At 48.3% G+C, this 27,937-nt stretch overlaps 10 protein-coding genes across 10 annotated transcripts; 4 read left to right on the plus strand and 6 right to left on the minus strand.

Annotated features, from left to right (window-relative positions):
* Positions 1-2,593: 2,593 nt before the first annotated feature.
* On the minus strand, positions 2,594-3,787 carry AO090009000101 (bZIP transcription factor; the record flags this gene model as incomplete). Its single annotated transcript, XM_001816560.3, has 1 exon — positions 2,594-3,787. One exon carries the CDS (start codon positions 3,785-3,787, stop codon positions 2,594-2,596), a length of 1,194 nt encoding a protein of 397 aa, XP_001816612.1.
* Positions 3,788-4,669: 882 nt separating this feature from the next.
* Positions 4,670-6,211, plus strand: AO090009000102 (putative FAD binding monooxygenase; the record flags this gene model as incomplete). The annotated part of the gene is made up of 1 exon (XM_001816561.1): positions 4,670-6,211. The coding sequence occupies one exon, from the start codon at positions 4,670-4,672 to the stop codon at positions 6,209-6,211; it is 1,542 nt and encodes a 513-aa protein (XP_001816613.1).
* Positions 6,212-7,036: 825 nt separating this feature from the next.
* On the minus strand, positions 7,037-8,023 carry AO090009000103 (FAD-dependent oxidoreductase; the record flags this gene model as incomplete). The annotated part of the gene is made up of 4 exons (XM_023238443.1): positions 7,037-7,085; positions 7,272-7,411; positions 7,464-7,680; positions 7,761-8,023. The coding sequence occupies 4 exons, from the start codon at positions 8,021-8,023 to the stop codon at positions 7,037-7,039; spliced, it is 669 nt and encodes a 222-aa protein (XP_023088513.1).
* An 809-nt stretch (positions 8,024-8,832) lies between these two features.
* AO090009000104 (uncharacterized protein) lies at positions 8,833-10,086 on the minus strand (the record flags this gene model as incomplete). Its single annotated transcript, XM_001816563.1, has 2 exons — positions 8,833-9,152; positions 9,201-10,086. The coding sequence occupies 2 exons, from the start codon at positions 10,084-10,086 to the stop codon at positions 8,833-8,835; spliced, it is 1,206 nt and encodes a 401-aa protein (XP_001816615.1).
* Positions 10,087-13,421: 3,335 nt separating this feature from the next.
* Positions 13,422-14,183, minus strand: AO090009000105 (uncharacterized protein; the record flags this gene model as incomplete). The annotated part of the gene is made up of 1 exon (XM_023232709.1): positions 13,422-14,183. One exon carries the CDS (start codon positions 14,181-14,183, stop codon positions 13,422-13,424), a length of 762 nt encoding a protein of 253 aa, XP_023088514.1.
* Positions 14,184-15,151: 968 nt separating this feature from the next.
* AO090009000106 (fungal specific transcription factor domain-containing protein) lies at positions 15,152-16,588 on the plus strand (the record flags this gene model as incomplete). The annotated part of the gene is made up of 1 exon (XM_001816565.3): positions 15,152-16,588. One exon carries the CDS (start codon positions 15,152-15,154, stop codon positions 16,586-16,588), a length of 1,437 nt encoding a protein of 478 aa, XP_001816617.3.
* Positions 16,589-17,890: 1,302 nt separating this feature from the next.
* On the minus strand, positions 17,891-18,606 carry AO090009000107 (DUF4396 domain-containing protein; the record flags this gene model as incomplete). Its single annotated transcript, XM_001816566.1, has 2 exons — positions 17,891-18,183; positions 18,246-18,606. The coding sequence occupies 2 exons, from the start codon at positions 18,604-18,606 to the stop codon at positions 17,891-17,893; spliced, it is 654 nt and encodes a 217-aa protein (XP_001816618.1).
* A 1,317-nt stretch (positions 18,607-19,923) lies between these two features.
* AO090009000109 (uncharacterized protein) lies at positions 19,924-23,493 on the plus strand (the record flags this gene model as incomplete). Its single annotated transcript, XM_001816567.1, has 1 exon — positions 19,924-23,493. One exon carries the CDS (start codon positions 19,924-19,926, stop codon positions 23,491-23,493), a length of 3,570 nt encoding a protein of 1,189 aa, XP_001816619.1.
* Positions 23,494-24,221: 728 nt separating this feature from the next.
* AO090009000110 (uncharacterized protein) lies at positions 24,222-25,958 on the plus strand (the record flags this gene model as incomplete). Its single annotated transcript, XM_023232939.1, is given in 4 exon segments — positions 24,222-24,456; positions 24,496-25,155; positions 25,246-25,769; positions 25,776-25,958. Coding segments are annotated over 4 exon segments (1,602 nt in total).
* A 799-nt stretch (positions 25,959-26,757) lies between these two features.
* AO090009000111 (PIG-L family deacetylase) lies at positions 26,758-27,585 on the minus strand (the record flags this gene model as incomplete). The annotated part of the gene is made up of 1 exon (XM_001816569.3): positions 26,758-27,585. The coding sequence occupies one exon, from the start codon at positions 27,583-27,585 to the stop codon at positions 26,758-26,760; it is 828 nt and encodes a 275-aa protein (XP_001816621.1).
* Between the last annotated feature and the right edge of the window lie 352 nt (positions 27,586-27,937).

The raw sequence follows: 27,937 nt of genomic DNA on the forward strand, positions 1-27,937 counted from the left end.
GGATACGTGACATCATCACACGCAGATCTGCATTCCAGAATAGATTGAATATATGATCTACATACCACCGGATTACCTACTGAGGCGGACGCGGAGACTCAGTCAACTATAGTCGAGATTGTGGTAGAGTCTACCAACCCCTTGAGTCTCGGCATTTTACTATAAATAAATTATCGGCAGATTTCTCTCGGCCCCACGCCCGCACCGCCGCTCGAAAGAGACAAGAGAAATCGAGTATATTGCTGTGATCTTATTATTCTAGGAGAACGTGTTAACACGTTAATATATCTACTGGCTGGCATGTCAGATCTAGGAGCCGGTATGTCAGATCTACTAACTGGTATGTAGGGGCCTGGCCCCTAGAATACTACCGACGCCATCCAACGCCATGGGATAGGGCCCCTAAATTCTTCGGTTAGAGAATAGTCTATACTTTATTTATACAGCTAGAAAATTGTAGCTATTTTGAAGCGGTCGTAGGTCGCCACACAGCTACTATGTCGAACCCCGTGAGGTAAATCCCGTTGATCGTGGGTCACGTTGTCTTACTCTGCATTCCTACTCTATCAGCTGGTGCAGCCGATAGAAGAATAGAAAAAACGTCTAATTTAACCAACTTTAGTAACTTATCTGCCTAATGCATATGTAATGGAGGGGATACGTAAGCATCACCCCACTACAACACATACGCATTTTTGTAACACAATTGCTCATGAGAGCTGCTTAGTATACTAAACTGCCATTGATGACCCTAGAACAGCCCCGGATAGGGGCTGTATTCGGGTATGATTCATTTCTCTCTCTCTATAAATTATCTTCACCGCGGCTAGTTAGTTTCTAGGCGGTAAGACTATTTCTTCTAAAATCCAGATTCAGTGTCTCAATAAAAACAGTTACTGATCTTAGCAGACTACTAGGGAAATTGAAACGGTCTTTCCAAAGGAAAAAATTAAAGCCGAAACCTTGAAGACTAGATAAGATGTAGCGAGAGTAAAGCATGATTCTAATCTAATTTCGCTCTATGATTACTTACCACCCACATCACGTGTTCTGTACTATTCCGGATTCCAAGTAGCCCTATCTCTGACAGGTGGACTTGATAAGAACAGTAACAGAGCATCGGATCTGGAAACCGCTTGGTGCCGGTACAAGGGCTAGAGCAGAGGAGCTTTGTCAAGCTTGATAGTCCGGGGAAATCCTTCCGCCATTCCGTGGATGACCGCATCCTATCTGACGCCACATGTGCCCTAACGATCTTGAACCATGGAAAGTGGCAACTCCTCCCAGTACAATCATCGGAAGTACGGGCAGGTGCTACCCGAGAGACGGTGCTAATGCAAATCCAGGAATGGCTATATCAGATCACCAGCTATAACAAAAGCCTCACGGAGCTTTGGACTTCCGAGCAGTATGGCGGTGGCGTGAACCTGAGACAGACAATAAAGGATGGATCATCCTGCTTTGTCGGGTATAATTATCTCTGCATCTATCTCGGTTGACTTATCCGACTGGAATAACGCTCGATATACAAAGAGAGTATCTTACCGCTCCGTCGAGGCGATAGTATCCAAACAGATTGTACGGAGTTCGCCGAATCTAACCCCAGATGAACTCTTGGAAAGAATTAGGTTTGTCTCGCACCTTGATTGTCGCAGGGATGAGCCAGAGTGGATGAAGGCGCATTGGCCTTGTTTTAATATAACCTCTGCGATGAATATACTTTCCAGGGAGGAAGGACTGGGTATCAAGGGGCGAATTGGAAAGTAGATTAGCTTAGTGCATCTATGACGCTAATGGCAAAGTTGATGTGCCACTCGTGCAGTGTTACGGTCTGGCTTTTGGCCAGCAAAGGAGCGTGAAGGAACTAGTATGACACTGGGAATGCAGTACTCTATGGAGGGAAAGTGTAATAGCCCTGGCAAGGGGGGCATGTTGGACTTCACGTTCCATATTCCTTGTAGTAATTTGTCTTTCGAATATACAAACCTATCTCACCATCACAGAGTATGGTTGTTCGTGGATGAATTATACGGAAGATGAGCATGTCTTGGGAAGGAAATTAGTTGTAGTAAGAGCTATATGAAGGAGTAGACTTGGAGACAAAGAACGGCTAAGACAAATTAACAAATAAGCGATCCACGAACTATAAAACCTCACGTAAGACAGAATATATCCGTGCTGACCGATATGTACTTTAGGAATTAGCGATATAAACAATGGGACTGGCCATCACCTGGAAAACAGAAATATATTCAGAGGCTTTGTCAAACCAGAGCTCAAAATGTACCCCCACGCTGATTCAGCGCTCTCACAAACTGGCGCAGCTGAACCAATTATTATGCGTCAATATATGAGGCGGCCAAGTCTCAAAGAAAAGGATACGACGCTGATTCAGTGCCGTGCATAAGAGTGAACCAACCATGGCCAATCGACCAACAGGATACTGGAATCTGATTGCGACGAATCCGCCTCGAGAAAATGGATGGTTTCTCTGAGAGCGCAATCTGACAAACGGGAGTATCCCTTTCATTATTAAAGTCATCGTGTATAATCATCATGTCCGCTTCCAACCAAATTGTAACAATGGACGGATCTACGGAATGTCGTATCGGATGTGTTCCACATCCATCCCCTTCATCAACTGCGGGTATTTATCGATGAAGACCGATGTTAACCCCCAGCCACTCCGGTCCATGAAGGTCTGAAAGAATTCAGGCTTCACAAACATGTTGTTGTTGTCATCCCAGTCCCAAATACTCTGGGACGACGGCCACCGCACTCTACAGGCGCTGATGGCATATCTATAGAGTTCTATAATATCGATGGTATTCCAATTCTCCAGCACGTTCAGCCGTAGTTGTGGCCACAGGAAGAAAACCAAATCAGCATGTTGATCCTGCCGTACTTGCCCCGCCACAGGTTGTATGAAATTTGGCATGTTGGCATATGCAAGAGGGGAAGGGTTGGCCCGCCATTTAACAAAAGAATACATGATCCAGCTGTATGCTAAACGGTCGGGCTCTCGGAGGCTCATCCGTCTAAGCAATCGGTTGATCTGGTCTGCTAGCCAGTTACGCCTGGAGCCATGTAGCAGCTCAAAGGGAGTCGATAGAAGTGGTAGCTTGGCGATGGCCTCTGACACCGCTAGCCACCCATCCCAACGAGTATTAGCGGTGATATGGGTATACTCCTTAGGGGTCATCAACGGGCACGTGTCTGGGCCGGGGGTGGGGTGCATATCGGGCACCAGGCCAAGCTCAATAATTGGTGAGGGTGGGCTTTGAGTGCCTGACCCCACGGGCCACGTGCTAGGCATCGATGTAGCTGTGAGACCATCGGTAGTTGACCCGAGATGTGGAAATTCTATACCATTGCCGGACCAGCCAGACATAGTGTGCATCTCGGGATCGACCAAGACTGTCTCACTGCCCGGGCTACAAATCGGTGTCGTCGGTGCTGGTAGAGGGTCGGAGGCCATATACGTTGAAGAAAGTGCTAGACGTGCCCCCGCCGCGCCATTGCCCTGGGCCTCCCAGCCCTGGAAGAGACGACGAAGGTGTTCTTGTCGAGCTAGAAGAAGCTCATTTTCCCGTCTAACAGTCTCCACGGTGAGCATACAATTGTGAATCAATTCGTTGCCATGATTCTTCTCGCAATAGGACACCCGCTCCTCTAAAGCTCGCATGCGGTTCTCCCGTTTCTCTCGCAGGTTCTGTTGAGCGCGTCTATCGCGCAAGCGTTTCCTTTCAGACGAGGTTGCCGATGCATTGTGGCGCGTGGAGGACATTGTTAATTGGCCTATATATTGACCTGTCAGGAGGTAGAGTAGAAGAAAGAGAAAGGGAGACAGTCGTACCGGGAGGTTGGACGAACGAACGGGGGGGTGACCCGAATAAAGAAGGGTTGCGGAGTCGTGACCCGCTCCATGGTCCATTGGATTCTCGCCCCATGATCCAGACTCGATCTAATCTTCAAGTAGTTAACATGACGGGGTGGCCATCGCTCTCGTTGGATCCCCCAGACAATGAACTCGCCCAAAACGGTTATCACTTCGCATGGATCCTTAGGGCACTTTGCCCGTTTGGGCATGACAGGGCCACTAAGCCCGATCGGGCAACAGCTGGCCCAGACTGGACGGAAGACTCTGGATCCGGGGAACAATGAAAGTTGAGGGAACTGAAAAAGAATTACGCTCGGGCCCTGTTTCGAATCAGCAGCCTTTCTTCCGGGTCGGCGTCGCTAACCTCCGACGGGCCGACATTGTCCGCCCGACTGCGGAAATCATCGGCGATTCCGACTCTCCAGCCCGATGTATATAGCCACACTGCACTGCCCTTGTCGTAAATCTCGCTTTCTTCGGAAACTATACGCCGACCTCTACTCCAAATTCAGAATGGATGCGGACTATCCAACTGGGGACCTAACGTCCCATGACGCGATTCTGCCTCTTACTTGTTCTCCACGTCTAATCATCGTGAACTGAGTCATAACAAGGTCGCGAGAAAGGGTGGATTTAAATACGAGCAGTATACGTTAGGGATCTTTTGGTTTTTTTCTCAGCATGTTGTATAGACGCACACTAAATCAAAGAACAATTACTTTCCCACAAAATCGCTTATTTACGGAATTTTAATACTTCTCATTTGACACACCTATCATATTTGTGACTATGACACGCACCGATGTTCTCATCGTGGGAGCAGGTCCAACGGGCCTCGTTCTAGCTCTGTGGTTAACTCGCCAAGGAATCAGCGTGCGCATTATCGTCAAGTCAGAAGCAAAGGCATCAACGTCACGAGCGATGGCAATTCACGCCCGCACGCTCGAATTATATCGCCAGCTCGACCTCGCCGAGGATGTGGTCGCAAACGGCCATAAGATCGCAGCGACCAATATATGGGCCGGTGGAGTGCACCGCTCCCATGTGCCGTTTGGTGATTTTGGCGCCGGTCTGACGCCCTACCCCTTCATACATATCTTCCCCCAAGATCAGCATGAACGATTGTTAGAGGCGCGGTTGAATACAATGGGGGTGCATGTTGAGCGGAATCGCGAGTTAGCCGAGTTCCAAGAGCAGGAGTCATCCATCACAGCGCGACTGAGGAATACCACAAAACCACATATCGAGAACAGTGATATCGAGACTTGCGAAGCAGCTTTCATCGTGGGTTGCGACGGCGCTCATTCTGCTGTCCGCCAGAACTGCAGAATCGGGTTCGAAGGAGCTACATACTCAAAGTTGTTCTATGTAGCCGATATTGAAGGCAGCGGACCCAGTCTTAACGGTCAAGCGCACTTGAGTCTCAACGATAATCAATTTTTCTTGCTCATGGCGTACGACAAAGACCGTCGTGCACGACTAAACGGTGCCGTCGACGAAGGCGCACTGACGAAAGATATTTCCGACCTCACACTCGACGACGTTGCGCCGGACGCCGGCAAGGCCGTGGGCGTCAAGATCGACAAGGTGAACTGGTTCAGCACCTACCACGTTCACCACAGGGTAGCTGAAGCCTTTCGCAGCGGACGGGCCTTCCTTGTGGGGGACGCGGCGCACATTCACAGTCCGGTCGGAGGACAGGGAATGAACACCGGTATCGGCGATGCCATTAACCTGGCCTGGAAGCTTACCGCAGTTATTCAAGACAAAGCCGACATGTCTCTCCTGGATAGCTACGAAGTCGAACGTCGTGCGTTCGCGGCACTTCTGGTCAACACAACCGATACTGCATTTAACGCTATTGCCTCAGAGGGGTACCTGTCCTATTTTATCCGGACATGGTTCATTCCTTACGTGTCTCCTATTCTGTCCAAGATTGGTCTCGTGCGACAAAGGATGTTCCGTGGTGTATCCCAGATTATGCTCAATTATAGGGATAGTGCGCTGTCGGCTGGCTTGGCCGGTACGGTCCAAGGAGGCGACCGTATCCCTTGGGCTCCCGTGGGCGAACTTGATAATTTTCAAAGCTTTGGGGAGATCACATGGCAGGTCCACGTGTATGGCGAAGCTAAAGACGAGTTGAAAGAGTGGTGTCGTTCTAAGGGAATTCCTCTACACATCTTTACTTGGAATGAGAAATATCAATCGGTCGGCTTGGGAAAAGATGCAGCATACTTGCTCCGGCCGGATACATATGTTGCAGTGGCGGAGCCCTCTGGCCGACCAGAACGATACGATCAATATTTCAAAGACAACAAGATCCGACTGTGAGAACACTTCTGCTACATCAGTTTCATGTTTTTCATAGATTCGAGTCCCTCAGTTCTGTGTATTTCCATTTGTATGAAAAGCGGCCTTGGAGTTTCGGTTTTGGATTCACATTGGTATTTTCTGTTGATATATAGCTAGATGATACTCTCTATTCTACAAACGAGAATACACATCAACGTCCCTTATATCATTAGTCTCTCCTACGCGACGGGCATCTTCCTCCGCATAAGCCTTTCTCCATACTTCCTGTACCTAAACTTGGTGTCAGCAGCACTGCAGCTAGAGTCCAGATCTGTAAACCTACATCGTAGTGATATAGCCAATGATGGTCATCAGTCCATTTGCTCTGGATATTAGCCATCACAATCTCATCAAAGGAGTTTAGACCCTTGATTGAAGTATCAGCTCTCCGGAAGCCATCCAGAATATCGTACTGCGGTAATTAGTAGACCGATAAGAAATCAGGCGTTAGCACATACCATATCCTTGTAATGTGGTGATCGAACTCTGTCATATAGAGTCAAAGCATCACTGAGTGGAAAGTCACGCTCATGTGCCCATTGCACTGCTCGAGCGAGCACATACACGTCTTCCAATGCGAATCCCGCTCCAGCGCCTTGAGGGTGTTAGAATACTGTGTGTCCAAGTGGTAGGTGGTTGAAAACATACCAAAAGCTCCGGATAATGCTATTGTCCAACGGTGAGCTACCACTAGAACAATGAAACAACACATTCACTTACGATGAGACGCATCCCCGATTAATGCAATAGAACCATGCGATATGACCTTCGACAGACGCGGCCCTGCGAAGAGGGGGAATTTCTTCACTTCCCCGATTTTACTAAGAACCTCTTGAATGATTGGCGCAAATTCCTATGTTCAAGTTCAGTATACATCGAGTTACGTAGAATCGCTCGAACAATACTGACCTTATACAGCCCTATAAATTCATCCGGACTAGCATCCTGCCCCCAACTGACCGTTTCGCTAGTCTCTGGAAGGTCCGTTCTTGCCGTAACCTCGTATATACCTCTATTGAGATTACATGTATAAACCCACCTAGTCGGCCCATGCCAGAAGGTCACGGCGTCCGGAAAGTTGGGAATACTCAAAATATCGTCCGCGTTAACTAGGGCCCGGAAGGCTGTTGTACCAGTATAGCTGATGCGATGGTCCGGGAAGGAGAATTGGCGGACAACCTTGTACACTTAGGTTTGCGACAAATCTAAGAATAACCGTGATAAAACTTACCGATCGAACACCGTCAGCTCCTATTAGGAGATCTACTTCATCCGTGTGTTCATCCTCAAATCGCAATGATAATGTTTTGTTCGGCAATTCACGGATCTCAACAAGACGACTCGAAAGTCGCAGATTTGTTTTATCCACGGCTTTCAGAAGCGCTTGTTGAAGTACAGTGCGTAAGGCCCTGGCATGCTTATGTCGCGGCGGAGTGTCGTGTTGTCCGCTAGATTGTAGTAATTCTCCCGTTCGCCCATTGCTGATTTCGGTTACTTTCATCCAAACGCAAGGAAGAGATCAACCAACCGATGCTGCACGGAATGGCCATCTGCGGCGCTAAAGATGGTACTCGGATCGATATTATCATAAACACCCAAGGCGTCTAGCATGCGCCAGGTGTTCCGTTGAATACTTATACCCGCACCGACCTCACGTAACTCTCGAGCTTGTTCGTAGATTCGAAGATCGACAAAGGGAAGCTTCTGAAATTCAATCGCTGCACCTAAGCCTGCTGGGCCGGCACCGATGATTGCCACTCTTAGCTTTGGTTTGCTGCCTGCGTTTGACATGTTTAATGTTTTTTTTTTTTCTTTTTGGGACAATAAAGTTACTATGTCTAACTTAAATTGAATATTCAAGACAATTGCAGGAGCAAGCTGAGAGAAGCGCGGAGCAAGTACGAGGGCCATTCAACACAATACATATAAATTAGAAAACCAATGGCGTCATTTTAATGCATTGTTCCTCATTCTAGTGATAGGTAAGTGAGGAATTCTTCCGCTTTTTGGACCCGCACGATAGCATAAGGGCTTATCAATCGAGCAGGCAGTTGAGTTGGACCTGGCAATGTCAGCATTGTGGAATTGCCAATATTTATGCAGATAAGAGTTATGGCAAATCTAAGCCGCATCTGGCGTGAATATCATATAGTCAGCTTATATTCCACTAGCCTGGTGACAATATTCCCTGATTATTTTGTTGAAATATATAAGTTTCTATCTTCCAACATGTTAACCAATTATATAAATACATGTGACTAACACCTGTTCTCTTGGGTCCAGCCTTATGCCCTCCTTTCGTAAAAACTAGTATTAAACTAAGAGGCCGAAGTTAAGGTGCACTAAAATCGTGTTGAGTCTGTAGAGCAGCTCGCGTACAGATCGTGAGTGGAACTATCGGAACCACCGTGCGAAGAGTGGTCCTATTATATTTTGTCTACAGCCGACAAAGGAAATGATATACACGCCCCCCCACAGGACGCCTTCATCCGGAGTTACATGAGCAGGTGTACACACGCATTGGAGCTTCGAGCAAATGGGCAAACGATACCGTCATCCCGCCAGCCGTAGTAGTAATCCTTTAAATTCAGAGTCTATAGCTACTTCTTCAACCTAGCCTCCAGCATCACGGTCCGCCCATAGGTGGAGGGGTAGATCTTAACGAGTTCCAAGCCGGCAGCCTCAAAGATTTCTATAAAATCAGCCTTTTTCTTCTCCTGACCAGTCATACACAGAAGCGCAAAATCCAGCCAATAGAGGTCAGTATTCTCATGGGGTTCAACCATGTCTGGGACTAACATATCGCAGATCAGGAGGCGTGAACTAGGTCCCATAGCCGATGCAGTGTTCTTCACAAACTCAATGCAAACTGGGTTGTAAAAGTCGTGGAGGAAACGGCGCATAAAATAGATATGAGCATCTAAGACGGTTTTAGTTAAAGGTCACAATAATAATTCGAGGTGCGTACTCTTGATAGGCTGCGGCGTAAAAGCGTCGTAGGTCATAAGATCGAAGCCTGGGTAGTCCTCGGGGTTCATATTGTTAATGACTCCAGGCAGATCCTGTAGGATGAACTTGGCATCAAAAGCACCGTTTATATCCTTCTGGATAGCAAAGCATGATTGACCACGGCCGGCACCAATGTCGACGAGATATGGGCGACCGGGGTCCTGCTCAACTTCCTCCTTAAGAGATGCAAATGGGAACATCCCGACAATAGGCATCAACTGGTCCACCATGAACATGTTGGCATTCCAAACCTCGCGACGCTCTGGATCCGGGTCTAACTCCAGCAGCTCGTAATACGACTTGCCAAGGTGCTCCTTGCCCACTGAGTACACGGCGGGGGATTTGACCAGATCAAAAATATCGTCCGTCTTGTGTGACTGGAGATATTCAGGTAGGTGGATCCAGGCGCGGGTAAACTCCAGAGCGATCATGAAGAAGGATCCCATACCTTTCGGGTTGAGAGCGCGCGAGAGGTCATTATGAGCGTACGTGTCTGGAGCGGTCTCAGTAAAGATTCCATGATTGATGGCGACGCGGTAGATGCGGTGAATGACCGTGCTTGCGACATTGGTGACCCGGGCAAGCTCGTCGGCGGTAATAGCACTACCATCCTCAGGCATAGCATGGTAGGCCCGAATACCTAGGATGGTGTGAACGGCGCCGCCGAGAGCGAGGAATTCGATCGAGCGAGTCACCAGATCAATAGGCTCCTGCAGGGCAATGCGGACACGCTCGGTTTGCTTCACAACAGCCTGGTGGTTGATCGGGCCGTCCTCGTAGGACTCAAGATCGGCCACGAGCTTTCTCGCCTCCTCCAGAGCCTTGCGAACTTTGGGGTGAACCATGGTGGATGTGCGGCTTCAAGGCTAAAAGAATGTACAGTATATTCGACTAGGAGAGCAGCAGGTTCGGGGGACAAATGTATGACTCGACTCGGAATCTGTCAGCATCTATAGAACCTATGTAAGAGGGGTAAAAGCGGGGGTGCGAAAATGGCAGGAGCGCTAATTCATAGCATATTCTGATCAATCTACATCATCAGGCCACGTAGTCTGCATAATTCTGTCGGTCTTATCAGTTCTACTGGCATTAAGTAGGGACTCAGCATACGTTGCGGTGGCCTTGGGAATTGCTGGAAAAACTTAATTTCTCTCTAGGCGGGCTTGGGCCGCTTGGCCACGTTTTTGCTAAATATATTGGCCCGTGGCAATATAGACTACTCCATTTATTTAAGTCTATATATATTATTCTAAACGGAAGCACGCGGTGGTACTGCACTTTCACCGTGGGGATATCCAGTTTGCAAATAATTTGAGTTTGTTTCACGCTCGAGGGGGGTTCAAGGATTCATCTGAAAAGCAGTACCTCAATGCTCTCTCGGGTATACTACGTTCGAGGTTTTTCCACTAACGGTTAGCGTTTCACGAGTAGACGACACCTCCTTCGCCTATGACTTCGTGACCCTGAATATGCGTGGGAGACCCCTGCTGCTCTTAAGGATAGATAGGACAGCACCTACAAGGGTATCGATGCTGACTCTGTAGTATACGCACAAAAGCCGCAACACCGGGAGTCGAATTCGGGAATTTAACTCAAAGTGTGGAATATAAAGTGCACTGTTCGGGAAACATTCGATTTTCTGAATGGCGCCTAGAGATATGTCTTGCAATTAGTACAAGAAGGCCCTTAGTTATACCTGGTTAAATATATCAGTGGAACCAAAGTACTTCCCATTCGGCATGCTGTGACTTGGAAGCGTACTTGGAAAAAAAGCTCGTGTCCGGAAATATGCAACACAATTCATCTTCTGGCAGCAAACGGAGCCATGATCTCAAATGTTGGGGCATGGTTCTAGGTTAATGGCTCCCACAGCCAGTGATAGTTTCTCTATTTGCGTACCTAGGGCTTCGTCATTGTCGCTCCCTCCATTGAAAGCGGCCAATCTCATGACTTTGAGACTGTTCTTTACGCTGAATAGCTTCGATCTCTCACCACCACTGCAATATACCATCATCATCATAATCACCATTTCCAGTACACTCTTGGAAGGGCCAACAGCGATGATAGAGGCACTGATATCGAACAGGCAACAAAGCGGTCCCTACTACTCATCACCAAAGTTACGCTGCTGCATATCATATATTAGTAACCAGGGCTGTAACAACAATAGTTAATTGAGAAAAAAAAACATACAACAGGAGGAATTCGCTGGTGGTCACCCACCCAACTACTAACCTCCCGGCGTGTGGCTTAAGTACGGCTGAGCGGACGGGAAGCCCTGTTCTCCACACCCTATGGTCGTATGTGGTTGTTCTTTATCTGTAGAAAAAGATATACAAATCCTGACACTTTCAGTTCCTCAAAAATGCTCGTTGAGTGACAACGGGCCAATGAGAGAAACAAAAGAAAGAAATAGTATGTACCCAACCGAGGGATGGGTAGGATAGTACCCTTCAACTTATTTGAACAGATTGGTCATCTTGAATCTGACCCACGCTCAAAGGCAGGTCTAAAAAGACGCCGCACTAGTCGGATATTCCACCTCAAGGACCAGGATTGACTAGCTCCCATGACCTATCACGAAAAGTGTTATGGCGGCTCACCGAGGCGGCAGAATACCGACGACAGGCCAAGGTATAAATAACCAACTTCAGTCTAGTAGAGAATAAATACTAGGGGTGATACATCTAGCGGAGAGATGGAAGAGAGTAGTAGTGTTTTAGCAAGCAGCAGCACCTAATTTCATCATAGAACTTACAGGGACCAGTTACTACTGCGACTGGGTTGATAGCTGTTGAGGGATTCATTTTTATCTATGAGATGTCTATGTCAGGTAGCTATATCCACGGAGAATTGTAAACTAACCATGTCTCTTGTCGTTCGTGTAGTTTCACTTTAACGTTTCTGTATTGTATGTGTGTCTTGATATTATAGGAAAATATCGCAAGTACGTAGGTAATTATTCATGGTGTCTCAACTTTCGCCTGTCGACACTTTGGACTTCACTATTCCATTGTAAAATACGCTCAACACAAAGTTCATGGTGTTTGGGTTCCTCAACTGGCTCGTCGTCTGGGCTATCAAACGGGTCGATAATCCATGGATGCTTTTGGACTTGACGAACAGACTCAATATCCCTTTGACCATCATCGAGCCAGATACCATCATCGTAGCTTCTATGCCAATTGAATAAGCGTGAAGTCGCATATCCCGATTGCTCATTAGCAATATATTGTTCGGGATAGGTTAACCTTGATTGTCAGTAAACATTGACAGTAATCAGTTCTTTATTAGACTTACTCATTTATATGACCTGTAGCACAAGAGTAACATATACTGGAAACATCAACAAGGCTAACGTAATGCTCTGCGCTTGCCGGGACTCTTTCTCCTAAATCCAAGATCCAGTACAATCTCCAGAAAATAGGTCTGTGTATATGAGCAAGATGCGCTCTTACGTCCAGGCTGAGATTTTCGACGGGTGTTGTGCCGAATGGAGGTGCTGTCGACCATAGAACTGATAATTCTGGTCGGCAAAAGTATGAAGTCTGAAACTCAAGTGCCCTAGAAGTAATAGATTCCTCTGGCCTATGTACAGGATAAGCTATTTAAAGAAAGGATTGGGCCGTGTTTGTACAGAAGGCGGCAACCAGACATATGGGCGGTAGACTATAGAGAGCCATATTCAGAAACAAGGTTACCTGGTCGTTGCACACTACAGCTGCCTATAAGAGACTCAAATAAGGTTTTATATTGGTGACTGCAGAAAGAAGTTGACAATTATCAATCTTATCCACTGTCGAGAGAGCTTTCTTAACACCTAAAGATACAGCACCAACGAGGTTACATGGAACGCGTGGGTCGAAAAAAATACTACAGAGCAGAGAATTCAGAGCATCCTGTATAGAGCTAAGCGATATGCAACTGTCGATTGATTAGAATAATTTAAGAAAAGCTGTGTCTTTTCGTTTTGGTAAAGAGCACATAGGAGCTGCTGAAATCATTATAGCAGAAGCAAATTTGGGTGGAGGCGCGTGCCGTGAGGTCAAAATTAAAACAGCTGCAAAACCAGTGATAAATTCCCCTTCTAGACCCTCCAATAGACAGAAATCTAGAAGAATATCGAACGCAAGGGACGAATTTGATATAACTGGTTTCAGATCACCTCTTCACAGACTTATTAGCTTTCAACGACCAAAGATGATTTGGAATGAAGGCCATACCGCTTGTTTGTGCTACCCTCTCTTCTAACCATCCATGGCGAATAGAAAACACCTTTGAATTTTTCTACCCGAGCTACCCAACAGCCCTGGGTGACGATGTCCCAAAAAGAGTCTTCTATCTGCATGCCAAGCTGGTGCAAGATCTGGCTTTCCTCACCTGCCTGTTTAAGTATCTCCACCCAGCGGCAGGAAATGATGTATGACCAGGCCAGAACAATGTTTGTGAAGTACCCAGAACGAAGAGGCTTGACGCAAACAGGAATAGCGGCTTCAAGCTTAGTCTCAGTCTTGGTCCTGTACTTTACAGGCGCTGGAGATCCAAGGCACTGGAGATAATCAGTTGACTTTTGAGGTTGATCACAGTTTGAGTCTTCTGTCGTTTTAACCTGTAGGGAAGACTTCAAAACAAGAAAGGATTTTGGTCTACCTGAAATGTTCGCAGCTCCTGGGGGGCAGTGATAGAATGGAGGGATATTTTCAAAAAGACCTAAAAACGCAGATAAATAGTACTGGAAAGACTCTGTGCCTTCCAGGTGCGTAAGAGCCGCATTTTCCCAGTCGTCTGTCTTTGACTGACAGCAATGGTTAAACTCTGCTGTTGTAGGACAGACTCCATCACCAGGGGACCAAGTAATATCATATTCACTGCTGCATTCATCATTATCATCTAACTGGGGTGTATATCCAGTGCCTGAAAGACCCGAGTCTCCGGTGCCCATAACGGCCACATTGGATAACTGTGCTGTGGAAGTAGCGGTCCTCTTAGGTAGTAGTAGGTAAGCGAAGGGATGATGGATTAGAAAGGAAGATACGTGATACATACAAGTTGATATAGGGCGGTGACAGAGGCGGTAGCAGAGACGTGAAGAAAAGGTAGGTTGTTTCAATGATGTGATATAACGAAGTTGGCTTTACCCAAGTTTAAGATATAAATGTTATCTAATCGCTACAATGGACAATCTTCAGTCTTCCCGGCAAAGTATCATGCGTGTCAATCGCCAGCGTGAACCCTCCACAACCCGTAGTCGCCGACCACCTCTTTCGTGTGCACCATGCAGACGGCGGAAGGTGAAATGCGACCGCCGTCAGCCTTGCAATCAATGCATCAGCCATAATATGGCTGACTTGTGTTATTATCAGGACAAGGAACGCAGCCGAGTGTCGTCGCATCTTCCGCCTCGGCCAGTTTCACATATCTCAAATTCACCCCTATCACAAAGTAATCCCCTGACAGCTGCTACAAATTCCGACTCCGGGAGGAAAGTTACCACGTCCCCAGACTGTGTTGCCTCTGGCTCAGCGGACTCGCGAACAAGAACAATTCAATCGCTTACGCATTCCTCCTTTCGTGGATCGTCGGGTGTCACTGCTAACGTCCTTACAGTTTTCCCGACCTCAAGGCACACTTAGAGGAATACCATCGCGTCAAGAAACAGCAAACCCAGTCCACTTTCACGGAGTATCTAGCCATGAAACGCGTGTGCAAATGACCGCAAGATATCACACTAAGATTCATCCCACCTTATACCCGCCTCTATTGGAGACATTAATTCCAGATGATCGCACAGTAGCCGATCAGCTTGTTGAGTTATACTTTTCGACGTTCGAGACGACATTCCGAATCTTACATGTCCCTCGATTTCTTGAGGAGTACAATGATCATTGGCACCCTGATAACCATGGACCAATGAGTACGGGCTGCGGTGACATCTTTGCGGCAAAACTACTAAGCTTGATGACATGTGCTACTTGCCTGGTAGATACAGCGGTCTCGGGCGAAGACTCCCAGTCATTAAATGAGAAGGCCAAAAGCTGGATTCAAGCCGTAGTGTCATGGGTCAAGACCCTCACGAGCCACGCAAGACTCACTCTAGACGTCATTCAGGTCAAACATTTATTGTTATTGGCGAGGCAAGCTGTTGGGCATGAGGGAGACTTTGCTTGGCTGGCTGCCGGCTCGTTAGTGCGTGAGGCCATCACTATTGGCCTTCATCGAGATCCTTCGCATTTCAAAGGACTGTCGCCCTATTGGGGCGAAATTCGCAGGCGGCTCTGGCTAACCATCATTGAACTGGACCTCCAAGCCGCCCTGGGAACGGGGGCACCGGTGACGCTGTCCGAGGATGAGTATGACTGCGCCCCGCCATCTAACATCGACGACGAAGACCTGTTGGTGGACTCTCCCGTTGCCCCTACCCCCAAGCCAATCACCGTTCTAACTAGAACAGCCTTCCAGGTCAGTTTGGCCCAAACTATTGGGGTCCGGATTAACATCACCAAGGCGGTTAATCGTGTGCGCTTGACATTAAGCTATCAACGAATTCTGGACCTCAGCGAGATGCTTACTAGCGAAAGGTCACCGGCACTTATCGGAGATGCCAGCTGTGAGGATGATAGCCGCCGCTGCCGGTTGGCCTTTCGCCAATCCCTCTTTCTCTTTCTGATATCCCAATGCCTCCTGACTCTGCATCGAGCCTTCTTTCTGAGTCTTGCCGAGACACGCAAGGAAACATATGCTTTTTCCCGTCAGATGTGTGTCCAAGCTAGCCTGGCTTTGTTGGCTCCCCTGGAGATTTCCGCAGACGATTTAGACCATGGCCCGGACAACGAACAAAGAACAGTGTATCCGTATCTTTTGCGGCTGCGGGGTGGCATGTTTCGTGACGAATTCTTTCACGCGGCCGCAACGCTTTGTTTTGAGCTGCAGCTGCAGGCGAAAGACAAACCATTACTTCCCTTGCCCGGTTCCGTACAGGGTTTCGTGGATAAAACCACCTCCTATCAACGGACAGCATTGTTCCACAATGTGGAGAATGCTATTCGATATTTTGAATTGAAAGTTCGGCAGGACAAGCAGGCTTGCAAAGCATTTATGCTTCTGAACATGGTCTTGAACTCAGCTCAGAGCCAAATGCCGTCCTCTAACTCTGAACATTGTGCAAGTAGCGGTACACATTCGGAGAGCTTTGACCCAAACGACGCCTGTCCACGAGCAGCCCGGCGATGCCGAGAGCTGCTACTAGCTGATGGAGGACTCTTATATCTACAGGAAGCTGAGGGATGGCTATCGTCGTCGGGAGGGTTTCCTTCTATAGTTTATCCAGCCAGCACTCCCATTGACTAGTTCCGTGCATGCTGACCGGCCTGCTGTAGAATCAAGAAGACCTTGACCAGCACCAAACCTCGTCCCGGACGACGCGCACTCGATCTATAGTGACGACTGAAGTGACCAGTCAGGATGCGCCCACGACGGATTCCATTCCTGATCTTTCGGTAAGTCATTCCTGGTAATCTGTTCATGTTACTCAACTAACCTGCCCCCTGACAGGACGAGCTACCATTTGATTGGGATATATTTCTAGATCCTATGGCTATCTACCCCACGAATGAGGTTTGGCCGGTGGCCGATCCGTTGCTTTAGGGTTTGAGAATGAGCAAGGGCTACTATGTTACCATTGTCATCCGTTTAACTATTTCCCTATAGAAGCCAACTTCATAGATCAGTGGTGTGTTATTCGGTGGTCTTTTGCGTGCACATAGCAATTAATGTGAGATATAATTCTACTGTCAACTGGCAGTAGATCATTCAATAAAGGTATAGCTATTACACTCCACTGTAGTTTTTATTCTGGCTAAACTTTTACGCCTTTTATTTTCTCTTATTATCAGGGAAGCTTTCGTCTACTGTGCTAAGGTGCGAAAAGAATATCCCTGGGTTTATTCAATGACTAAAATTCTGCCGGTTTTATCTTCATCGATTGAAAATTGGATAATACGGAGTACTCTGTCCCTTTAACTATGATGATATGACAATATCCCTATTCGTCCCACTAACATCACTACATATTTTCACACCTTACCACACCCGGCAATCAAGATATCCGAACCATATTTCGGAGATTCGCCATATGGCGTCGGCAAAACATTAAGGATATTATAAGGTTAGCGGATGAGATCCACTCGGTCCAGATCCGAGGCTAGATCCTGACCTTGCCGGAATACGCATCTCCGGTAGCGCTGTCCGAGAGTCCGACGGGTCGTTCAACCGATCGCCCGTCTGTTAGGAGACTTTGAACACGAATATTTGCGTGATGGTATTTTTGATACGGTTGTGTTAGTGCTCTTGGCGTTTTGTGAGGATACTTGTGTTGAGTTGGTGTGCACGGGGTTGATATATATAATTGCTGCATATTAATTCAAGGGATAGAGATTAGGGCATGGCACATTGAGAATGTCTAGAGTAATAAGGGTTGCTGTAGGACACAGAACGTGTGCAGGCGGTGTAAGAAAACAGAGAAATTGGATTGTTCTATCTAGCAAAGCACATAGAAACCATGATAGATTTGGCATCCCGATTACATTTACAACCCCGACGTATCATTTAATACATACTAAGGTAGAATCACAAACAAACATCACGAACTATTCAATGACAGGCCTTTCCATACTTCTTCAGACGATGGTAATTGTACGGCAACGGAGCAAGATAACCAGCAGTCATCGACACCGCAGCCGCCATCCAGAATTTAGGGTCTCCTAGCGCCACCACGCCCCCAGTGAAATGATAATCAACGATATTCTCAGCCGCTTCCATTGCCACCATCGAGACCATACTCATACCCATCGCTGTGCGCGCTGCCATTGGCCAGGAGAGCTGGTCAACGCCCCGCCGAAGAAGTATGGTCTCAAGAATGATCGATGTAGTCATACCAGACGCCACTGAGTAGACCAGGTGTTAGAATGCAATTGTCTTTGGTCGTGCAGAGGATAAGACGACTTACTAGATGCGGCCATGATTGTGCCCATCCCAAGCGCGGGATAGTAAGTTTGCAGCATCCACAGAGCGGAGAAGTCACCAAGGGTGCAGCCAACAAGGCACCGCAGTGTATTGATCCCGGCTCGCTTCCATGTTGACCGGCAGTTCCAGAATTTTATGTGCCACATTGATAGTGCTGGCTTAATCGTCGTTGTAGTAGAGACATCCCTCGTTGAAGCCTGACAACGAGACTTTTCTTTTGCTTGGTTGGAATGGCAGGCTTGGGCTGGCGAGAAGCTCGAAAAGTATTGCAGTGGTCGGGAAGCAGGCAATAAAACGTGACCTGTTTGACACCAGGTTCGAAGAATTTGACAGTTTCTTTGCATGATTAAGACGGATTGTTGGGCGGCGTGATATACTTAGAAGGGCAGTGGTTATATTCGGCTATTTGTAAGATGTCGATCTTCGCTCCGGGGAACAAACTACGCGAAAAACGCGCAGAGAACGACCCACAGCCAGTTCTACAGGGCCATAGACTTAGCTTGGAGAAGACTCCGCCGGTTTTCGGAGGGACGAAGGGATGCCAACGGCTCGAGCTCTGGGCACAAATACCTCACCGGATAGAGGTATTTCTTGGCCTATAAGTAGAGAGATTATTCTTCATCCATTCACCAGGTCAGGTCCCGAGCACTAACTCCTGCGTTTCAACATACATTTCCCTGTGACCAATTCCCTTTTAACTCTTCTCTCAAGTTCCAAGACAGCCATCATACACAATGTCCGATCATCAGTACAAGTTCAACGTCAAAATGGGATGTTCCGGCTGTTCCAATGCCATCCAGAAGGCTCTCGGACCACTGAGCGGTAAGTGACTACCAATACAACCCCATGGTGTTATTGTACGTAGCGTAGATAATTTTATCCTGTTATGCGTCATACTGATAGAGTGAGACGTTCGACAGGCCTCAAGTCCCTTGATATCAGCCTTGAACAGCAAACTGTTTCCGTCGTCGCCGAACCCTCGCTTTCATTCGATGCCGTGCTCGCAGCCATCAAGGGAAAGGGCAAAGATGTTCACAGTGGCGAAATCGATGGAGTTCCTCAGCCTATCTAGGTCAAGCTTGGGCACCCACCGGATGAAGTCTTGCAAGGAGAGAGCACAAAAAACGGTTGGACACATAGTGGATAGCGAATGGATGACAGATATTGAATAAATGCATAGTCTCATTTTGACCAAGAATTGTCTGAGCGTGTAAAGACAACGTGTGCGCGAAGATCTCGTATTTCTGTCCCAAGACACACCACTTGGTGTAGGTCTCGTGTGTAGGAAAGAATATTAGACCATCACGTACAACACGATAACCAATTAGTGACTGTCCAAAATCCAAGGATTATCTCGGAGCTCTCACTATTAGTGGATCATTTTGACTTCGCGCACAAAAGGCGCATCCGCCCCTCGGGGATGAGGGCCAACCATGGTTCTCACCTCCGATCCTTGAACCAAACTTCCGCAGCAGATCTAGAATGATGCGCGATTACTGCGTTAGCGCACTGAAATTTGTCGTACCAACTAGAACCTGCCCTGGATTTGCAATCAGTTCTTCCGCTGACTTCGAAACCCCAGAAATCCAGGTATATAAGAGCCTACGCCCATCGCTTTACCGGATCATACTCATTGCTCACAACCCGTCGACTCATTCAAAATGGTCACAGATAATCAGCCATCGCCGCCTCAATCGAGGCTCACCACCATCTTGGTGAACAATCTTCATTGTCCTTCGTGTGTGACCAATGTTGAAGAGACTTTGTCGGCTCTCACACCCTCCCCCTTTTCCATCTCGACCTCTATCTTGTCCCATGAAATCAAAGTCGTACACCCCATTACCCTCAGCAGCTCCCGGATCGTACGCGCCCTCGAAGAGGTTGCCTTTGAAATTGACAGTGTCATTGCCCATGACTCGGATGAAAGCGATATTGAAGCCCAGCAACCCCGAACCCATCGCCCCGCGTCTGGAAAGCATGATGTTCATTCCCAATCCAAAATACATATTCAAAAGTGCAATGAATGTGCTACACAGCTCGCGTCATCAACATCCAATAGTAGCGATGACGAGGGAGCCATGAAGGAGATCACTGCGACTGCCGCGTCCGTCAGCTCTGCAGAGAACAGCCTCACATCCGTCATGGATGACCGACTTACCGGTAGTCGAACACGCATTACACTATCAATCAGTGGAATGTCTTGCAGCTCATGTGTCGGAAAGATTACGGGTGCTTTGCAGAACCGACCGTGGATCCTATCGGCCGATGTCAATCTTCTGACTAGCAGTGCCGTTATAATGCTCATGGACAACTCACATATTGACGAAGTGCTTGAGATTATCAGAAGCTCGGGCTACACTGTGGAATTGATAGACACGGAAGAGCTGCAACCTCAAAAGACATCGAAGTCGTCCGGAATGGCAGATGCTTGGCGAGCTTCCTATGTCATCGGAGGCATGACCTGCAGCTCCTGCGTGGGCAAAGTGACTGACACTCTAAACCACCTCGATTGGATTACCAAAGTGGACGTGAGCCTGGTCTCGGGCAGTGCGACCGTGGAATTCCAAGGGAAAGCACACCTCGACGAGATTGCAGGAATCATCAAGGGTCTCGGTTATACAGCCACTCTTAGTGACCTGGAGAGTAGGGCACCGGCCGAGCAACGTAGCTCCAAACGATCGGTGATGATCCAGGTGGACGGAATGCACTGTGCACATTGCCCTCAGCGCATTCTGGATGCTCTGGATGTATACTCAGACCGGCTGGATGTGACCGAACCGCCTAGCAAAGCTCAGCACAGGCTCACGGTAAACTATCTTCCCGATGCTCCCAACTTTACCATCCGGCATATCATCCGCACAATCGCCGATGTGGACAAGTCATTCACTGTTTCTATCTACCATCCGCCTAGTCTGGAGGAACGTTCGCAGGCAATGCATCGTCGACATCAGTGGCAAATTGCGCGCCGCCTAGCCTTATCCGTGCTCGTTGCCATACCAACATTCATCATCGGGATCGTGTACATGTCCCTAGTCTCAAAAGACAACCCCGGTCGCGAGTACCTCGAAGAACCCATGTGGGCGGGTCAGGTCTCACGCATTGAATGGGCGTTGTTTATCCTAGCGACTCCCGTCTACTTCTTCGCCGCCGACCTGTTCCACCGCCGTATGATCACCGAGCTCAGGGCCTTATGGAGACCGGGCAGCAAGACTCCGATTTTGCGGCGGCTCTACCGTTTTGGAAGTATGGATATGCTCATGTCACTGGGAACGTCGATTGCCTACTTCTCGTCCATCGCTATATTGGCAATCGATGCCACAGAGCCAAGGAACGGCCACAAGGCGTCCAGTGCCGGAACGTTTTTCGACTCAGTGGTGTTCCTAACGATGTTTCTTTTGATCGGCCGATTGCTAGAGGCTTATAGCAAAGCTAAGGCAGGAGACGCCGTGGGTCTCCTTGGCAAGCTGCGCCCCAAGGAAGCTATCCTAGTTGAGAGGAATGGGGAGGGCTCAACGACCTCTCGCGCGGTTCCAGCCGATCAGCTAGAATTCGGGGACGTAGTGCGTGTAGCGAATGGTGCCTCCCCGCCGTATGACGGAACTGTAGTGGAAGGGGAATCTCAGTTTGACGAATCCAGTTTGACCGGAGAATCTCGACCGGTCACCAAATCGATTGGAGATGACGTCTTCTCAGGCACTATCAACCAGGCACGCCCAGTCTCGGTGCGTATCACAGGGCTTTCTGGAAATTCAATGTTGGATCAGATTATTGGCGCCGTTCGTGAAGGACAAATTCGCCGGGCACCCATTGAGCGCACAGCCGACCAAATCACTGGAGTCTTTGTGCCGATTATTACGCTGATTGCTATTCTGGACTGGATCATATGGCTGGCTCTTGGCCTCTCAGGCCGATTGCCTGAGTCATGGATGAATGGCAATCCCGGAGGCTGGGAGTTCTGGTCGTTGCAGTTCGCTATATCGGTGTTCGTTGTCGCTTGCCCCTGTGGAATTGGCCTTGCTGCTCCAACAGCGCTGTTTGTTGGTGGTGGACTCGCCGCCCAAAATGGTATTTTGGTCAAGGGAGGTGGCGAAGCGTTCCAGGAAGCTAGCCAACTCGATTGTATCGTCTTCGACAAGACGGGTACTATAACTGAGGGGGGTGAACCGGCTATCACTGATCATGAAATAGCCAACAGTGAGGATGTCGACAAAGTCTGGGGTGCGGTCTTAGATCTGGAAAAGAATAGTAGTCACCCAATCGCTAAGGCGATGGTGTCTTTTGCCAACTCCCAACAACCACCGGCCCTGAAAGCTACCACTGTGGACGAGATACCAGGAAAAGGCATGAAAGGTTCTTTCTTCCCACAGGGCCAAGATGGACCTGCGCTGGAGGTCATTATAGGCAATGAAGCCTTGATAAAGGATCATAAGGTGGCAATAAGCCCGACCAATGATGAAATGTTGACTACCTGGAAGCGCCAGGCGAAATCGGTCGTTCTAGTCGGCACCAGAATCTGTTCGACACCAGGACCAACGGAGCACATTCCTTGGAAGCTCTCGTTGATGCTGGCAGTATCTGACCCCATTCGACGAGAGGCGAAGGGCACCCTCCAAGCCTTGCGAAATCGAGGCGTTGCGGTCTGGATGCTTTCCGGAGACAATCCGACGACTGCTCACGCAGTGGGAGAGATGGTGGGCATCCCTCCAGACAACATTATTGCTGGTGTGCTGCCCGAGCAAAAGGCCGAAAAAGTACAATATCTGCAAAAAACTCTACAGAAGCCACCTCGATCGAGTTGGTTCAGACGGGGCAAGGAGCCCCAGTCCGGCCGCGCGATCGTCGCTATGGTTGGTGATGGAATTAATGACTCACCTGCTTTGACGGTGGCTGATGTGGGCATCGCCATCGGATCTGGCTCGGATATCGCCATCTCGTCCGCCGAGTTTGTCCTGGTCTCCTCTGGTCTTACCTCTCTCCTCACCCTGATCGACCTCAGCCGCCTCGTATTTCGACGGATCAAGTTCAACTTTGGCTGGGCTTTGGTGTATAACTGTGTTGCCGTTCCAGTCGCCGCTGGTGTGTTCTATCCCATTGTGAGCAATGGCACCCATGTACGGCTGGATCCCATCTGGGCCAGTCTTGCAATGGCGTTGAGCAGTGTTAGCGTTATCTGCAGTAGTCTTCTCATGAGGACCCGACTTCCATTGGTTGGTTTCAGAGCTAAGAAATAATACGTTTGAAGATATGGAATACCTCGGTGTATCAAGGATTATATAGATTGCCTTTGTCATGTCGCATCGTATAGTTAGCTTTTTAGTACTTTTTTTTGGTTATGTTTTCTTATGCCCATTTCTACATGTTTTGTCATAAATAATCTACCTTAATATGTCTCATTATAAAAGAGTGTTACATCTGCTGTTACTCCCCAGAAAATTTAAACAATGTATCTCTTCTTCGAACATTGCGTTCATAATGTTATGGGTCAATTCTGCCCTGTTTAAGTAACATCTTCCCCGGTAGATGTAAATGTAAACTTTCAATCTTTCGCCTAGTCCATCCTAGTATCCTTAAATATACGGAAGACCTGTGTGACCCCTCCGGTCAAATCGATGTCTGTCAAGGTCACAGTGCCCGGTGTATCTGTTTCGATTTCCAAGTTCCATGCTATAGCATTTGGTTGCAAGTGGCAATGTGTACGAGGTCGCGTCGGGGTTGCCAACTTCCTAATGAGGAAATCTTTCTCTCCGACGGCAATCCACACTGTGGAACTGGTCAACTCGGGCTGGTATTGTAGTCGTCAAGGACCCACGGGACTTATGGAATAGTGCTAGGCGGGGTATGAAGGGCTGGTAAGTGAAGTCAGCACAGGACGTTGTCTATCTCGTACTCTTTTCATTATCACTCTACCTGGAATAATTACTAAACAATTATCATCATGTCTTGTAACTGTACAACAATTATGCTCAGTGACGGCAAAGCATCACCTTCTGTCGAGTCCGTGGAGTATCTCTTCGACCTGGGAGCATTTTCGCGCAAGATCACCACCTCCAGTCCCGCCTCTCAAGTCTGGTTCAATCGGGGTCTGACTTGGGTGTATGCGTTCAATCACATGGAAGGTGTTAAATGCTTCCAAAAGGCCATCGCGTATGACCCTAAGTGTGCCATGGCCTATTGGGGCATCGCATACGCTCTAGGTGCCAATTAAAACCACCCGTGGGATCTATTCGATGAAGGGAATCTCGCGGTCACTCTACCGGCAACCTATCAGGCCGTCCAGACTGCCAAGTCGTCGCTCGCTGCCTTCGCCACCCCAGTTGAACAGGGCCTGATCAATGCTATTAGCGTCCGCTTTCTGACCAAACAGGTTGTATCCGTTTCGGAGCTCGTTACCCACAGTCGAGAATATAAGTATGCAATGGAAGGCATATATAGGGACTTTGGTGACGATCTGGATGTTGTCACGCTCTACGCAGACTCCATGATGAGTTTGACGCCGTGGAGACTCTATGATGTGGCCACGGGCCAGCCTACCAAGGGGGCATTCACCCTGGAGAGCAAGGATGTTCTTGAGCGAGGACTGCAGCTCGAAGATTCCCTGAAACACCCGGGGCTTCTGCACCTGTATATCCATTTGTCAGAGATGTCTCCCAATCCGGAGCGCGCCCTCTCCGTGGCCGAGCATCTGCGCGATCTTGTTCCAGATGCAGGCCACACCCACCACATGCCGACTCACCTTGATGTCCTAGTCGGTGATTACAGGCGAGCAATTTCATCAAACATCCACGCCACTCTGGCCGATGAGAAATACGTTGCGGTAGAGGGGCCTAACAACTTATACAGTCTGTATCGGTTGCACAACTACCACTCCCTCATCTACGCAGCCATGCATGCCGGTAAGAAATAGATCGCCTTGGAGACTGCGGATCGCATGGAAAGAACAATTCCTGCCAAGGTGCTGCGTTCCAAATCCCCAAACCTAGCAGATTGGTTAGAAGGGTTCGTTGCGGTGCGTCTACACGTCATGGTGCGCTTTGGCATGTGGTGTGAGATCATTGCTATGGCTCTTCCTAAGGATCAGGGGCTGTATTGCGTTACCACCGCTACTATTCATTACGCCAAGGGTGTCGTGTATGCAGCCACGAACCATGTAACTGAAGCAGAGCAGGAACGGAAACTATACGTCGCCGCGATCGAGCGGGTTCCCATTACCCGCCGGACTCACCCTAATCGGTCCGTCGATATTCTCAACGTCGGTGTTGCCATGCTAGATGGCGAGATTGAGTATCGTCGAGGAGAGCACGAGAAAGTCTTCCAAACCTTGCGGAGGGCCATCGAACTAGACGACGGCCTGAACTATGCAGAGCCCTGGGGCTGGATGCAGCCGGTGCGTCATGCATTTGCAGCCCTATCACTAGAGCAGGGCAATATAGAAGCTGCCGGTGAAGCTTACAAGGCCGATCTGTCTCTCAACTCCACTTTGGGTCGCGCGCATCACCATCCTAATAACGTGTAGGCTCTTCAAGGTTACTATGATTGTCTCGTACGCCTCGGTCGGGATGATGAAGCCAAGTTGTTGGAGCCTCAGGTGAAAGTGGCTCTTGCAGTAGCCGATGTTCTCGTGAAGTCGTCGTGTTTCTGTCGACTCAATACATCCGATTGTCCAGATGTTCGCGTGCTGACCTCCTATTGTAAATAGATTGCAGTCAGATTTGTGCGATTTCCCTCTTGTGTTTTGTGTCCCGTTGTCTTAGATCGTGTGCCAACAGTAACTCCTTTCACTATGTATACATACTTAGTTCCTAGACACGTCTGTAACCTGTCGCAATCCTCATTCTCAGCGTTACGCCCAAACTTGACGCGGGCCCTACTATATCCTGCATATATAGTACATTGTTACAAGCTGCCACAATCTTCCGGCGTAGAAGACCAACCCTAGCTCAGAAAATAGACTGGAGGTGTTTTAGCCGTGCAATCAAACCTACTCGCATTCAGCGCCGCAGCACTGTAACTGGCATCTCAATGTGTTTTTGGTATCGCTGAGATGTCTGGTGAGAATGGACAAGCGCTCCACCTGCTGGATAAGTGACTTCTGACCGATGGAGCTAATATAATCGTGACCAGCTGGCCTCTATACCCCATCCTTGGCCATAGTGGCGGACTGTTACTGGGTGTCTTCTTTTATAGCCTCTTGCTTTTCGAGCTACTCATTAGCATCTTTATGCAATCTACATGTCTCTGAGTCATGAAGGGGAATCACAACACCTTGATCATGGAAAATATAAAAATGTGGTATTGATTGAAAATCGAAGTGGTAGCAGACTTGTGAGTCCACTCGTTTTGGTGTCATTAAAATTCGCTACATACAATGTTCTAGTTCAACAATCATAAGAGTCCACCATGGATAAAGCAAGGCAGGTGGCTCCTTGTTACATCAAAGAAACATTGACTGATCTCGGTTCAAATCCCGTATCGCATTCATGTCATTACATCCCAAATCATACCAGGTACTGGCGCTCCAGCCAAGCAAGCTCGGGTCTGCCAGCACAAGCAGCATCGCTATTGCAAGTACCAGAATCATAGCCGGCATAGAAGTAGAAGATGTTCTTCTTATCCGCAATTTGATCAGCATTGAGATTGGCGGGCTGGTTTTGGACCAAATAACCCATGTAGCCGTAGAAGGCCGCATCATTATCAGCATTCTGGGATGCGTGATCCGCAAAGAACCCAGTAGTGTGGTGGTCGCTATGGTCGCCATCACCGAGATCATTGACAAAGTCAAGAGTGTTGATTCGGTCGGGGCTGAAGTTTTCAATGATGTCGGAGAGAACGTCGAGAAGTTGATCCCTCGTATAGGTAGTGCCGGAGGCATCGACCGTGCCGATTTGGTCGATAGTTCCCTCCCAGAGCTTTTGGAGACTCACACTTCCTGTGGATGCGAAACCTGAACCGTCCAGGTTGCCGTCTGGGATGTGCAAGAAGGCGAGTTCAATCTGAGGCTTGGCTGCTAGTTCGTATACTGGGATGTCGAATCCCTCGATGCCTGCATCGCCTTCGTTCCATTCATTAGCAACACCCGCGATTTGTGCATAAGTCGCTAAGGAACCGGCTTGACGGCTTGTCCAGTAATCCTCGCCCTGGCCTGCATCGCCGGCTGTGAGGAAGACGGTGCGGACGGCGCGACCTGACCGTACGTCGCTAAGAAGGTCTGGGGACATGAAAAGTAGATCATCGTCTTGATGTGCGACGATGTTGAGAGTTTGTGCAACCGTCAAGGCCGCAGGGCCGAGGATAGCTAAACTGCTGAGAAGGCTGTATGGTTTCATGTTGAAAGTATGGAAGTATGGGCCCGTGGTGAGTGAAACACAACAATAGTGAGACAAGAGGTGGGCAAGAATACAATTTATGCTCGGTATCTCTTTGAAAATGTAAATAGAATTCCATTGTTGGCATGTTGTGTAGCTTCAACTATGCTGCATTCCAGTTGAATCTCGTCCCCTGCCGTCCACATTCTGGTCAAAACATTCAATAATAGATGATTTTGTACACAGACTGCAAATTAGATAACATTTCTCGAACTACTAGGCTTCCGACAAGTACGATCCATATGGCCATGCCATACAAGCCAAGACTTTACAGACCATGACTATCACCATTTCTTATGCTATGTTTAATATA

Source organism: Aspergillus oryzae, chromosome 1, assembly GCF_000184455.2.
Source record: "Aspergillus oryzae RIB40 DNA, chromosome 1".
In the NCBI taxonomy this organism is placed as follows: Eukaryota; Fungi; Ascomycota; class Eurotiomycetes; order Eurotiales; family Aspergillaceae; genus Aspergillus; species Aspergillus oryzae.